The 12604-nt window shown below is 38.3% G+C and overlaps 2 protein-coding genes across 13 annotated transcripts in view; both read right to left on the bottom strand.

Moving 5' to 3' along the window:
• Nucleotides 1–8292: 8292 nt before the first annotated feature.
• On the bottom strand, nucleotides 8293–11088 carry LOC106170744 (QRFP-like peptide receptor). Its single transcript, XM_013550730.2, has one exon. The coding sequence runs from the start codon at nucleotides 10178–10180 to the stop codon at nucleotides 8990–8992; it is 1191 nt and encodes a 396-aa protein (XP_013406184.2). The 5' UTR covers nucleotides 10181–11088; the 3' UTR covers nucleotides 8293–8989.
• Nucleotides 11089–11240: 152 nt separating this feature from the next.
• Nucleotides 11241–12604, bottom strand: part of LOC106170766 (uncharacterized) — a 29165-nt gene continuing 27801 nt past the window's right edge. For all 12 annotated transcript variants that reach the window (XM_087006694.1, XM_087006692.1, XM_087006693.1 and 9 more), the window contains 2 exons: nucleotides 12416–12601; nucleotides 11241–12191 (listed from right to left, as the gene is read on the bottom strand). In XM_087006694.1, coding sequence (XP_086862820.1) covers nucleotides 12034–12191; nucleotides 12416–12601 — 344 coding nt within the window. In that variant the 3' untranslated portion in view covers nucleotides 11241–12033. The remainder of the gene's footprint in view (nucleotides 12192–12415; nucleotides 12602–12604) is intronic.

The raw sequence follows: 12604 nt of genomic DNA, 5'->3' as shown, positions 1-12604 counted from the left end.
GGGGGGGAATACAAATAAAAATAGGTGAAATTATTTGGCCACCCTGCTGAGGTTTTGACGAATACATAGCATGCCTGTATTCATCTATGTGAGTAAGAATCACACTGTAAGAGCTTAGACTGATACATTATATAGTAATGCCATAACACAATGGTTCGTCACTGGAAGTGAGATTATCAAATGCAGGTTTTGGTATCACTGCCAGAAGACTATATGTACATGTAGGTCCTTCAGTAATCCATTAGCTGAATCAGCGGTTGACGGTAACAAGGAGTAAATCAACATACCCAGGTCAGTGAGACCTTGTGTCTAATCCCCAGTTCAGGACCATTGCATTTTATTTTTCTGACATACAGAACCTTACTGTCAGTGCCAGAAATCTACAAATACACCCCGGAAGGGCCACTCGCACTACCATAACGACCAAACTGTCAGAAGGAGTTAGGGGAGGGTACGTCTGTTCAAGACTCCAGGCGGTGCGACCTGTCTTACTGGCAAGACACACAACTGCTTGTTTGGCGTTGGAAACCCGTCACAGACGCTGAGCACTGCAAGAATGGTGACTAGTTGCCTTTTTATTCTCATTCTCATCAATGATAATTGATAGAAAAGTCCAAACACATTGCACGATTCAATAAAGGGATGGTTGACGATTATTCTATTTACGTTTTTAGTTATTGAACAGTAAACGTTCCTTTTAATGTCTGCTTTTCTAAGGTTTCCCCCCGCTTCTTCTGAGCAGTATATGTTGGCTATTATACACGCAGCATACCACAGTCCTATTTTATCTACAACTCGTTTTCCGTCCAGTCTTGTCTTTTTAACTACCTTTGATCACCAACACTCTATGCGAAAAGGACGAATCGAAAGGAAGCCTAATCGTGGCTTTGCTCCTTTTCAAAGGAATGGGATCTGTTAAAGGCTCTTTCCATAGATTAAAATGATTAGTAAATTAAAGAAATCCTAATCATTACTGAATGTCAGGCGAAGAAAGGAAAGAACTTGGTAAAATTTGGATTATAAAGCTGCCGATTGCTCACCGTTGAAGTGACCATTATTAAAGAGTACATTATCCACACATCTTCATATTTGGTAATATCAGCAAGAGTAAAATTTACCTATGATGATACTTAAAAAGAGTTTCAAACATTCCTTACAGTACTAGATGTATTAGAGCTTAAATCATTTGTTTAAGCTCGATTTGATTTTTGTTCTATTCTGTCTTTAGGTGCAGAAGTAAATACAGATGCATTGTTGACACAGAGAATATCATATGATAGTCTTATTTTTAAAAGGATGTTTCAGACGCGTTTCTCTGTAACTCGGGGACTATTTTTACACGTCTCCTCATGTTTGCGTGCAAGGCGTTATCTTCGTACTAGTTGCTCAAAATAACTATTTATTGTACATTTCTTACATTCTAATTATCTGTGTTATAGTTTGGAACTCAAGAAGAAATGATTTAACTACACAATGAGGCATTGTGGTACTTCAGACCTGTTTCTTTGTACCTCGATGATTATTTTCACCGTCTTCTTTTTGCTAGCGTGCGGGCCGTTTTCTTCATACCAGTTGTTTAAAAGTGCTTTATGTACATTTCTCACAAATTTAATTATGACTGCGTTATTGTTCAAAGTGCAAAAGACATTATTCTCTCCTTGTTACCTACACGAGGCGTGCTGTTGTGGTGAGGGTATACAAAGTAATTATCCCCGGTCAATACTAGCATTTGTCCCTGCAGTCCATCGTTATTTGTTTGATGTAGTCAGAGAAATAATAAAAAAACTATAAAGCATAGGATTCCATAATTTTTCGCTTTTCGTGACTAACTTTGCACTTGAATATGTTTGGCGTTATGAACGGCATCAATAAAAACGCTAACATAAGATCCTTGGATTACATTCATTTCATCGATGTACCTAAATTTTGGACTCATCTTTGAAAAATGCATTTACTCAGTGTGTGCTTTTCATGGATCTCTGAAGAACACTATATTGGGAGTACTACATTCTTTATACCACACAGATATAAGGAAAAGTGAAACGGTGACACGATTCTAAGAATACTGACAACAAGTTGAGATTTAGAACAGTACACCTTATACGTGCTTTTCATGGATCTATACACTATATTGAGAGTACCACATTCTTTATACCACACAGATAAAAAGAATGTCAAATGGTGACACAATTCATAGAATACTGTCGCCAAACATCCCTAGCGGTTGTTTTTCCTATGAATTATGTAAGGGGACTTACCTGAGTTGGCACGTTGACGCAATTGTTGCCCTGTTCTTTGGATCATAAAAGTGCAGAAGCAAAGACACACGGGCTGTGACAATAATGGAATACTATAGGAAATTGTGTTTCCTAGAAAATTTCACTAATACTGAATCTTGCATACGCAAATTGCCATCTGCATTGACTTAATTGCTCTTAAATGAGCCAAATAAACAGAAAGTTCGAAAGGTCAAGCAAACTTTGCTTTGAACGAAATCACTTTGTTATCGAAATGGCTTGTCGACGATTTAATAAAATCTCTGGAACTGTATGGCTAGAGTATCCCTGTTTAGGTACTATTTGACCCACACGCCAGACTATCTGTTAAACCAGCATAAAGGGCACATGTAACTATGTGGAATTGAGGGTAAATAAATGTTTTTTTTTCTCGCAAAACTGAAATATTAAAATTCAGTTCCGGACTTAAATAATCTTTAAATTAAAGCAGTAATTTCGGCCAGAAAGGGGCATATTTTATCTGCCGTTTTATTATGGATAAACACATAAGGCTCTGAAGATTTTAAGATATATATAATCATTAGTTTGTGACCGAAGATTGCAATTTCTTCAAAACGTAAACTGTACCAAAGAAAATGATAATGACATCATGACCCATATGTGTACATAGACTCCCATATATTTTTGATTACACCATTACGAATTTTAAGTAAATATCTTCTTTAGATTCACGTTTCTTGTCCTAATTGGCAGCTTCTAGGAAAAATACTGAAGACAAGCATCATCTTGATGTGATAAAAAATACATAACAGTTACATGACCGCAAACAGTCCACACACGAACCAAGCAGTAAATCTTCTGTACAGATGGAAATCCTCGGTCAAATCTATACAGATTACACTAGCCACAAAAATACGCCGTATACTGTTAGTAACCCAACAGTAAAATATCACACGATAGATTAAAGCTGTATAAAAACTACACACAGACTGATGCGTCCAGTGATACTGTTCGTTCCCTCATGCAGCACCTCTAAACAGAAAACCTAAGCATCCTGAAGCTATCTCAATGTTTTTAGTAAGGGGCGCTGTCAAAACACATGTCCCCAGAGGCCCAGCATTGGATCGTGTTATTTTGATGAGAGGGATTTTAAATAAGCCATGAACCGACCACCCCCAAACCATTCAATGTGGTGGCCATTTTGAATCTGGACTTTTGCTGCCGTTGCTTATTTTATATCTTATGACTGAAAAGATCTATTTGTGTTGTGCTGCTATCAAATGTCATTTCTGCAGATATCAAGTTACAAATGCTCACGACTACCGATAAAACGAAAAGTGGAACACGCATGCAATGTTAGTGCTGCTGAATAGATCTTCGTCTTGATTGTTACTTCTTTGACAACAAAGAAACATTTCTGTGCAGATGTACAATCAGCCTATTGTACACAGATAAATTTTTATCTAATACGGTACTTACATTTAGTCTAATTGAAGATGTTGGGTCCCCCTCTCGGAGACAGCCGAGCTTGAACAAACGGGAAATAAGGGTGGGGGGTGGGATGGGTTCTTTCTATCCAAGACATGAGACAAACATTTCAAACATTTTTCAAACATGATCAAACATTTCCGAAGCATTTTGTTACAAGATTGAGGATAGCTCTACCTGTATTCTGATAGAACGGTGGAGTCTTCGAAAGGGAGACATAATTATGCCAGTTACACTAAAGCGTAAGTCCAGAAATGGATGAAAACTATATATGTTAAATGCGACTGGATGTTAACCTACACAGCGTAACCAGCCCATTCCTTTTTATTCTATTTCAATATTTCGCAAAGAATTGAATTTATTTCAAAAATATGTATGTTCCCCATGAGGTAGAGTGAATCTCAGTATAAGCAAATTCCCTGGACCAATGCCGAAGATAAGTAATTTGCATTTGTTTTATTATACGACAAAAATATTTTCCATTTAAACCGTTATGGTTGCAATAATTGATATTTAGATACACCTATTTCACCTTATCCAGAAAAGAGCCATATCGTCGCAGGTAGTGAACTAAAAAGAGATCAACGCAAATTTTATTGACAAATCAAATCCTATAAAAATCATCAAAAGGAGCTTCAAGTGAAACCCATCTTGAATTACACGAACTCCCCCACTGATATATTTTACATATTTATACACGGTAACGATATCAAAAAAGTATGAAGTCACAGATCAGTTCCATTTACTGCAGTATTGTAACACGTAAAGATAATATACATGTAGATTCAAATGTATACATTAGCTAAATCTAACAGAGTTGCTAGTACATGTATATTTGGCCATCCTTTTGGACTGCTGCATTGTTTCAAGGTACTCGTATTCACGCTACGAAAGGAGGATCGGCTGGTGAATATATTACGTACGTAGAATGATAAGGCCTACAGACTAGCCAAAAGAAAAAGAAAAGAAACGCAAGTTTTTGTTTTGACCACAGTCCTTCAAAGAGGCCAAAAATACCCCTGTTAGTCTGGTCATTGTACTCAGTATCAGAACACCATCTCAATCCCGCAGTAGAGTATTGATACGCTTGAGTGGCTCCAGACATATGAACACAAATTGTGACAAAAGTCCTGCAAAAGTCCACAATCAATGCTATTGGACACTGAAATCTGAAAAACAAGTTTATGAGACTGAATTCCATCTTGACATGATGCCATGGCTGTCTGATCTGGACAGGGGTCGTGCTATTGGCCATCGCCATTGGTGCAGTTTTATGGTTCTGGGGGGGGGGGGGCATAAGTGGCAATTTTCAGACAGAACTCATGGTGATTGGTGGAAATTTGACAGAGATGTAGTCCCAACTCTAGCTGTTGAGCCATTCATGCATCATCACCCCTGCAGGACAACATTTGTCCCCATATTGCCAGGATAGCACAGGCGTACATGCAGCAGGAGCAGTTTCAGACTCTTCTTTAGACCAGGCATGTTGCCACTGAGCATACCTGGGATGAACTGGGCAGACGCCTTCATAACCGCCATCCACAACCTTCCACCGTCATAGTCTAAAAAGTTGCACTGGTGGAGGAATGGAGAAGGATGACTCAGGTCTGCATTGGAGGTCTCGGACAGTCCACGAGAGGACGGTACTGGCCTGTATTGCAGCCAGGAGAGGGCAATCCCTTTACTGAGCAATATGCTGCTCTTTTCCCATAACAAAACTTGCGTTTCTTTTTTCCTTTTTTGACTTGTAAATATTACCTACAAGTTGACTCAACTTTGATTTTATCGCTGTCTGAAGATTTAATCACTATTTCAGCTTCAAACTGCCATTTCTTCTTTTATCGGTCGCAGTTGAAATGTGCATAGGAGCATTTTGGATATATTCCATTTCATTTGCAATTTATCTTGACGGTGCTTAATAGAAAGACGTTAATATCCATCTATCGGGGGTAATTTTTAAAAAATACACCGAAAAGAAGATGGTAAAAAAAAAAACGCTTCCTCAGTTGCGTAAGTGGTAGGTCACCTGAGCTTTTGAAGTTAATGGTTACGCAGAAAGAGGCAATGGAATATCAGGGAGAGTCTGCTGTCTATGGAAACTAATTAAACGTGCCTATGAAATATAAGACGGAATCACCGTTAGAGCAACGTTGCGTGAACTACTTTATCACGACAGCGAAGAAACTCAACCGCCATTGTACATCATAAAGTTCTTTGGTACTTCATCTGGTCAAAGTGACGGATACTGCGGAAAAAAAGCTATGAAACATCAAAGTAGTCAGTGATACGTTTAAAATGCTGCCACTTGCGTTCCATCAAAATGCCTCAACACAGCCAATATTTTACGGAGTGCTGAATATGAATCAATCAAGACGATTTCATTAATGAATTGAAATATACGGCAGTAAAAATTGGATGTTCTATTTGCGCACGTATATGGCTGATGCTTTAAAGCGTCGTGTTTGCGGCGTATTATTAATTGGTAGATAGTTATTAATTATAACTTTCTCTCTTGATTTTTATTTCGAAGTAAAACCAGGTGAAGTGAAAGAAAGTGTAGATTGTCAACGTCAAAAAGACTCTTTCCATGTTATAAGTTGTTGCCCATCGCTGCTTAAATTGCATCTTCGTAATGAGCAATGCCTGTTTTGCTTCCAGTATGTAATAAAACAAATTTATATTTGCTTGCTCTGATAATATTTTTTGAATGCTTTCATCCGATTCAGCTTCTACACGGTCTCCTCCTACATGTTTATGCTCTCGTCATGCCCTTTATAGCGGGGGTCGTGCAACGTTTTTCTGATTGATTAAAAAAAAACAGCGTAATGTTATTTGAGAAGCAAGAAGAGCACACAAAAAAGAACGTCCTCATGGCGATGATTTCGTCATTTTTGGTGTAAGCGTTTTGTTAAGGATTGGTGATTCTGAAACCCGTAGTTGTAGTAACAGCAAATTTATATTGTTGTGTGCCTTTGATCCAGTTGGAGGATCTAAGTAATATACATATAAACTACGTCCTGGGTTGTTTCATCATTGTTTCTTTGATACCAGTTTGTTGCGTTTTTTTTAAATATTATTAAAACTTAAATGGTTTCGATTTCTTAAATCCCAAATCAATAAGTAAATTAATTTAAATGAAACTTTTGTTAGTTAATTTCAGATGGTATTATTTTCTTCAAGGTACTGTCACACTAAGGATAAATTACTTAAATATGCGAAAAAAATTGCCCATATACAGAAAAACGCAAAGGGTTCGTTTGACTTTTAAGTAATATGCGTATCGAGTGCGCAGGTAAACGTTGGTGTGTTACTAGAAACGCATTGTAACGTACCTTTAACGTCACTCAAGCGTATTAACCGTATCCCCAGCGTGTCCCTTGCGTAGGAGCAACATGTGACTAATATGTTTGTATTTGCTGAGCGTATGCCAACGTACACCAATGTATGTGTAATTGTTTGCGTACGTTAGTGCTATACGCTTGTTCATATACATGAACTTATAGTGTGATCGGACCTTGAGGTTGGTGCGTCGGGAATACGCTTTCTATGCAGATATTCGCAGCGAGAAAAAAAGCATTGCACACTGAATACGCAATTTACACAGAATTCGTTAACTGTACTCAATTTACACGCTAATTTCCATAATTGCTATTGTAATTTATGTTTATAGATTTTATTTAAAAAAAGAAAAGTCTTAAATAATGAATATTAAAGCCCGCTAACCACACTAAATGTGCCAATTTTTCATAAGTCATCAGTAAAAAGTGAGACTGTACATGTTACATGTATGTCCTTTCGGAACAATTTATACCTTCTAACCAAAATGAAGGTCTATATTGCCGCTAATAAGGCTAATTTAACCTTTTTGAAGGGACTGGTTCGGTTGTTTAGCAGTACTCACTAGTGTTCTCCTAGTATAGTTTCCCTACACTATGATACTAATGGTCAAGGTCACAAGAGGGTAGGCGTCAATATGACTGCCCCTATTGTCTGGCCTACTTACCGCACTGATAGGAAAAAAGTTCCATCTAAATGTTTCAGTCATGGCATAATTGCAAGGAGTATGAAGTTAGCGGACCCCAAAATAATTACTTTGGGACATTAAGGATTGATAACACTCTGGTGTAGGGGAGCGTTTATCAAATTGTTATCAGAACTGTGAGCAACAACATAAAATAGACTGCTCTAGATAACCGTTGGACATACAAGCTTCCCATAATTACATACATATAGATATATCACCACGAACATAAAAAAACAGCAAAACGTTTTTGAATTCTTAGTAAAATGTTAGTTTTCGGTCTGTACATGTACCCATTTCGTTAACAAAAGTGAAAGGCTTGCCTTTTAAGATTAAAAAATATTTACTTGCCAGAATAAAAAAATATTTACTTGCCGCCACAGTTAGTTAAGGTGGCCCTTGGTCGCTTACTTAGACAAACTGGATTTAAAAGTAAATTACCTAGGTGCATCTATAAAATCAACTTTATATTAGTGCCCTGGCAGCTGCCGCTAATGTCTCAGAGTGGCCGTTTTACGGGCAAAAAGGTAATTACACAACGCCATTAGAGCTCCAAATTTATTGCTTACGAACACTTAAATATAATCCTTGGAGATGTCCTCAATTAACACCGCTAGTTTAAGTAGCGTTTCTAGTGATCTCTAAACATTTGATACTATACATTTACTATCCAACAAAAGCCATCAAAAACCTAAAATAAGTCAACGGCCTAGTAAAGACATCATTGAAAATATTTGTTATGTGAAAAATGAGTCAAGATTTATTTGGATTAACCTTAACAACTACTACCATATTTAATAGTAATAGAGTTATAATATTAAAACTTTTCTTTGTCAATTTTAGAATTTTGAAATAGTTTAGATACATAACTTACTTCAGCGCGTGTACCTCTTATCATCTCTTTTTTCTGTGTGTAAAAAGGGTGATATTTCATATAAATACCCGACCGCGTTGCAAAAAGTGCGATGAAAAAAGTTGGGATATTTTTTCAGACCAACCCAACTTTTGTTTCAGACAAATAATTGACCATCTATCACATTTTTCTTAACAAATACTGATCCCAGCCCAATAATATTACACAAAAATACAACACAAAGTTTTATGTAAGGTAATACAAAAGTGTCTCAACGTCAGGTAGAACAGGGTAGTGACCAGTAAATCCACACCTAATTCACAACTCGTGTAACTGCATGACTTAATTTAAAATGCAAACAGTAAAGTCTTCAAATGGCTCTCTTGTAGCCTAAAGTTGAGATGACTTGGTGGCTGTTATCCCTTGCGCCCGAGCAACAGGCGCTCTTGGCACCAAGTTCTTAGGTGCCGGTTTCAAACGCCTGTCTCTGCACAGCCTCAGAAATACCCCGGACGCAGACTTCCGAAATCTTTTATTCAGGAATGTGTAAATAATGGGATTGTAACAGACGCTTCCCAGCGCCATCCACTGGAGATAACTCCGGATACATTTACTTGTTTCACTTAGCGGGGGGTCTGACAGCGTATACGTCATGAGAGGGGCCCAACACGCTGTGAACACGAGCACGACAATGATCATCATTTTGATGGCACGTTTCTTGGCCCGAGTAAACACGTCCTCTAAAGTCGAGGATGCGGTCCCCACGGGTCTTCTGACGAACATGAAATGACCAATTTTGAGATATAACCCTGTCATTATAGTAAACGGAATTACAAATAAGAAAAATATGAAGGTGATGTTGAAGGTGTTGATTGTCCAATCTGAGGCCCAAATGCAGAAACTTCGCGTTTCTTGGTGCCCAGCAGTTTCCACTGGTATGGAAAGAAGCTGGTAGCTTAGCAACACTGGGATGTTGACCACGATGGAGACCGCCCAAACAACGGCCATAAGCTTGAGGGCTCTAGCGTAAGTGTGAATGTGCTTTTTCTTCAGTGGCTGTACACAAGAATAGTATCGGTCTATCGCAATGCTGCACAAGCTGAGCGTGCTGCACGAGACAGAAACGTTCTGCACGTAGGGAACCATGCGACAGGCAAATCCGCCGAAAACCCAGTACTTGCTCAATATCATGCCAATGTTGAATGGAATGCAGAAGAAGGTAATAAGTAAGTCACTTCCCGTAAGAGACAGAATGAAGACGCTGGTGACAGTTCGGAGAGTTTTATTGCTTGCATACACCAACACTACGACAATGTTCCCTGCTAAGGAAACCAAAAACACCACAATGTAGAGCACCGTCAGTATGATCTGAGATGTCACTGGCAGACCTTCATACACGTGGCCGTCACCCGAAGTCGTGCCATTTATATTGCAGGCCTCCTGGATATCCAGAGAATCCAAAAATTCCAAAAGATCCTCACTTAGATTCTGGTATCTCTGGCACAAGATGCTACTTATCAGATCTGGTGGGAACGGTAATATGGTCAGATTTGACAAGTAATTGGATTCTGCAGAGTCCATCGCTGCTGAACTAACCTGACCCGTCACTATTCTATTCACAACAACCAAAAATTCTGAAGGTCACCGATCGTTTTAAACAGTTTCTCAGCAAATGCTTGCAATTTAGATGGTTTGGTCGTTTTATAGTTTAACCTATATGATAATCATGAGATTGCGACTTCGATTATGTCAGACTCTAATAGCCTTTGAATAATGCGTTGGGTTTTCAAGGGTTTTGTGTGTTCTTCGCTAGTCTAAGTATTAAAACAGAAAGATAACAGCATAAATGCATCCTCGCCACATGTGCATGTTTTGCAGTAAGTGTGAAGCCACAACCATGCTATCGTTACTGTAAAGAGCACTACTAGACTGAACCATTAATGGTCATTAGTCGCGCGAGTTTCTCAAGTGCTATGGCGATAAAGCCCATGCTGCGACTTCCCGTTAAAGGTCAAAGATTTTCAAGAATTATATAAGACAGGAAAGTGTTAAGGTACCCAATTTCCAGTCGTCTTCGGTGCGTTAATACAGGTGATGCTACCTCGGGGAGTCGCACCAAGGCCGTGATAGCATATCAACCAGCAATATACGGTACAATTTCCTGTCTCTGTGGTACAAGATACTGTTGACATGATGAAGTTCACAAAGAAAAATAGATAAAGTGCAATTACCGGTTTTCTGACGTTGTGGATCTTCAAAACACATTACCGCAAAGTTGCTTGGAAGTGTTGATGTTTAATCTTTCATTGAAAAAGTAATTGATCACATATGTCTTTTCTCGCTTGAAGTGCTGTTACAGAGGGTATTTTGATTAGTCATTAGAGGAACAGGTATATTATTTGTCAAAGACAAAATCTGAACTCTCAAGTTGTCTAATTTTTTTCAATGAATGAAATCTATATTTAATACGTATCGACAAATTAAAGTTATTTTTAAATTTAACGAATACACGCCACCATGCAGTTTTTACCAGTAAAATCGATTTAATAATTGGGTAAATGTGACCACTGCCGATATCATATTTCACATTTATTAAGTGCTTGTGTTTATTGAGAATAACTTCATAACAAACGCCCGTGAGTCAGACAATTGATGATTTCGTTATCTTCATTTTGCACAAGTTTATTTCCTTCTTATCGACATTCAATCATAACACATTGGCCTATGGACCAACATACTGTCCCCTAATCGTGCACAATCAAAACACCTTTAACATAGAGTTTAAACCAATCGGCACTCATTTTCAGACAATGAATTACATATCCCTTTTCCGCCCATGATAGCGCATGCGTGCGTGGAATGTCTTGGCTTACACTGGTAACTCCACAGTGCTCGGGACAGATAGTTGTTATGAGATATGTGTCGCCGTCGCCGTTTATATATTTAGCGGTATTCACATACCAGTAAAAAATACAAAGCAAATAAGACAAATTATCTGGAAGAAGGGGAATCGACATAACACATGTTATTCCAAAACAATAACAGCCTGTTTTCTGAATCAGTATATTCCAGTTTTTCTTCTTGAAAAAAATCGAATGTTTTTAAATTCCCTCTAGTGATACTGCCAGTCTTACACACCCTCTTGTTCAGAACAGTTGTGCTAAAATTACGAAAAAATTGCATATGTATAAACGCTTTGAACGGTAAAAAAGAATAAAATGAAGCCTCATCCCCCAATAACACACCTTCATATAACTTTTGCATATTTCCAAGAGAATTTGTTCGAAGCTTAAACAAGCAGTTCCCTTGTTATAATCAAATCACAAAGAAATGTTAGAATATCCCAATCCAAATCCCTGACTATCATGTTACTTCTATTTCTTTACTAAGCTTATACAGTGTTAATCGTAAAAAATCAAATGCAGGTGCTGCCTTTAATCGATCCAGGCATAATGGACAGTTTTAGGCCCAGGTCCAGAGTTTGACTTCCGGTTTCCTCGTGGTGGATTTGGATCCAACTCCCAACGGGAAACCCATCCTCTTGACAGTGGAACAACGACCCATTTCCACTCGAATGGAGTATTCGGTGGCACTGAAGAAAAAAATTAATATTTTCCATCGACCTTAAAGTCATTTCTTTGTACAATACACTTCTTTAACAAAATGCGTATTTTATAAACAGCAACAATTGACCCAAGTACATGTATACTGATTTGGGATATATTGATAGAATAATGTTTAAATCACTACTGCCTTTACCCATCTCAACCTAACAATAATTTAGCTGATAGACAAATACAATGCAACAATCCTTACAACTGAGGGAACAAGTCCAGTTCCCAGACCCTGCTGGGTTTTCCGTGGCAAGTACTGTTTGGCTCGGCTGCCACGAGCCAAGTTCAGGAATATCTCCAAGTATCCCCATGGCTTCGTTTGCGTTCCTGGTCAGATAGTGCGTAGAGATGGACCATGGAACCCCGGCCCCTGGACAAACTGCAACTTCTG

This window comes from Lingula anatina, chromosome 2 (genome assembly GCF_051362555.1).
Source record: "Lingula anatina isolate TDL-2025a chromosome 2, LinAna3.0, whole genome shotgun sequence".
NCBI classification, from domain to species: Eukaryota; Metazoa; Brachiopoda; class Lingulata; order Lingulida; family Lingulidae; genus Lingula; species Lingula anatina.
This window is presented reverse-complemented; position numbering and strand designations above follow the sequence as displayed.

What these genes read in the sequence shown, in the direction of transcription:
- LOC106170744 (XM_013550730.2), bottom strand. Translation starts at nt 10,180, where the DNA reads ATGGACTCTGCAGAATCCAATTACTTGTCAAATCTGACCATATTACCG.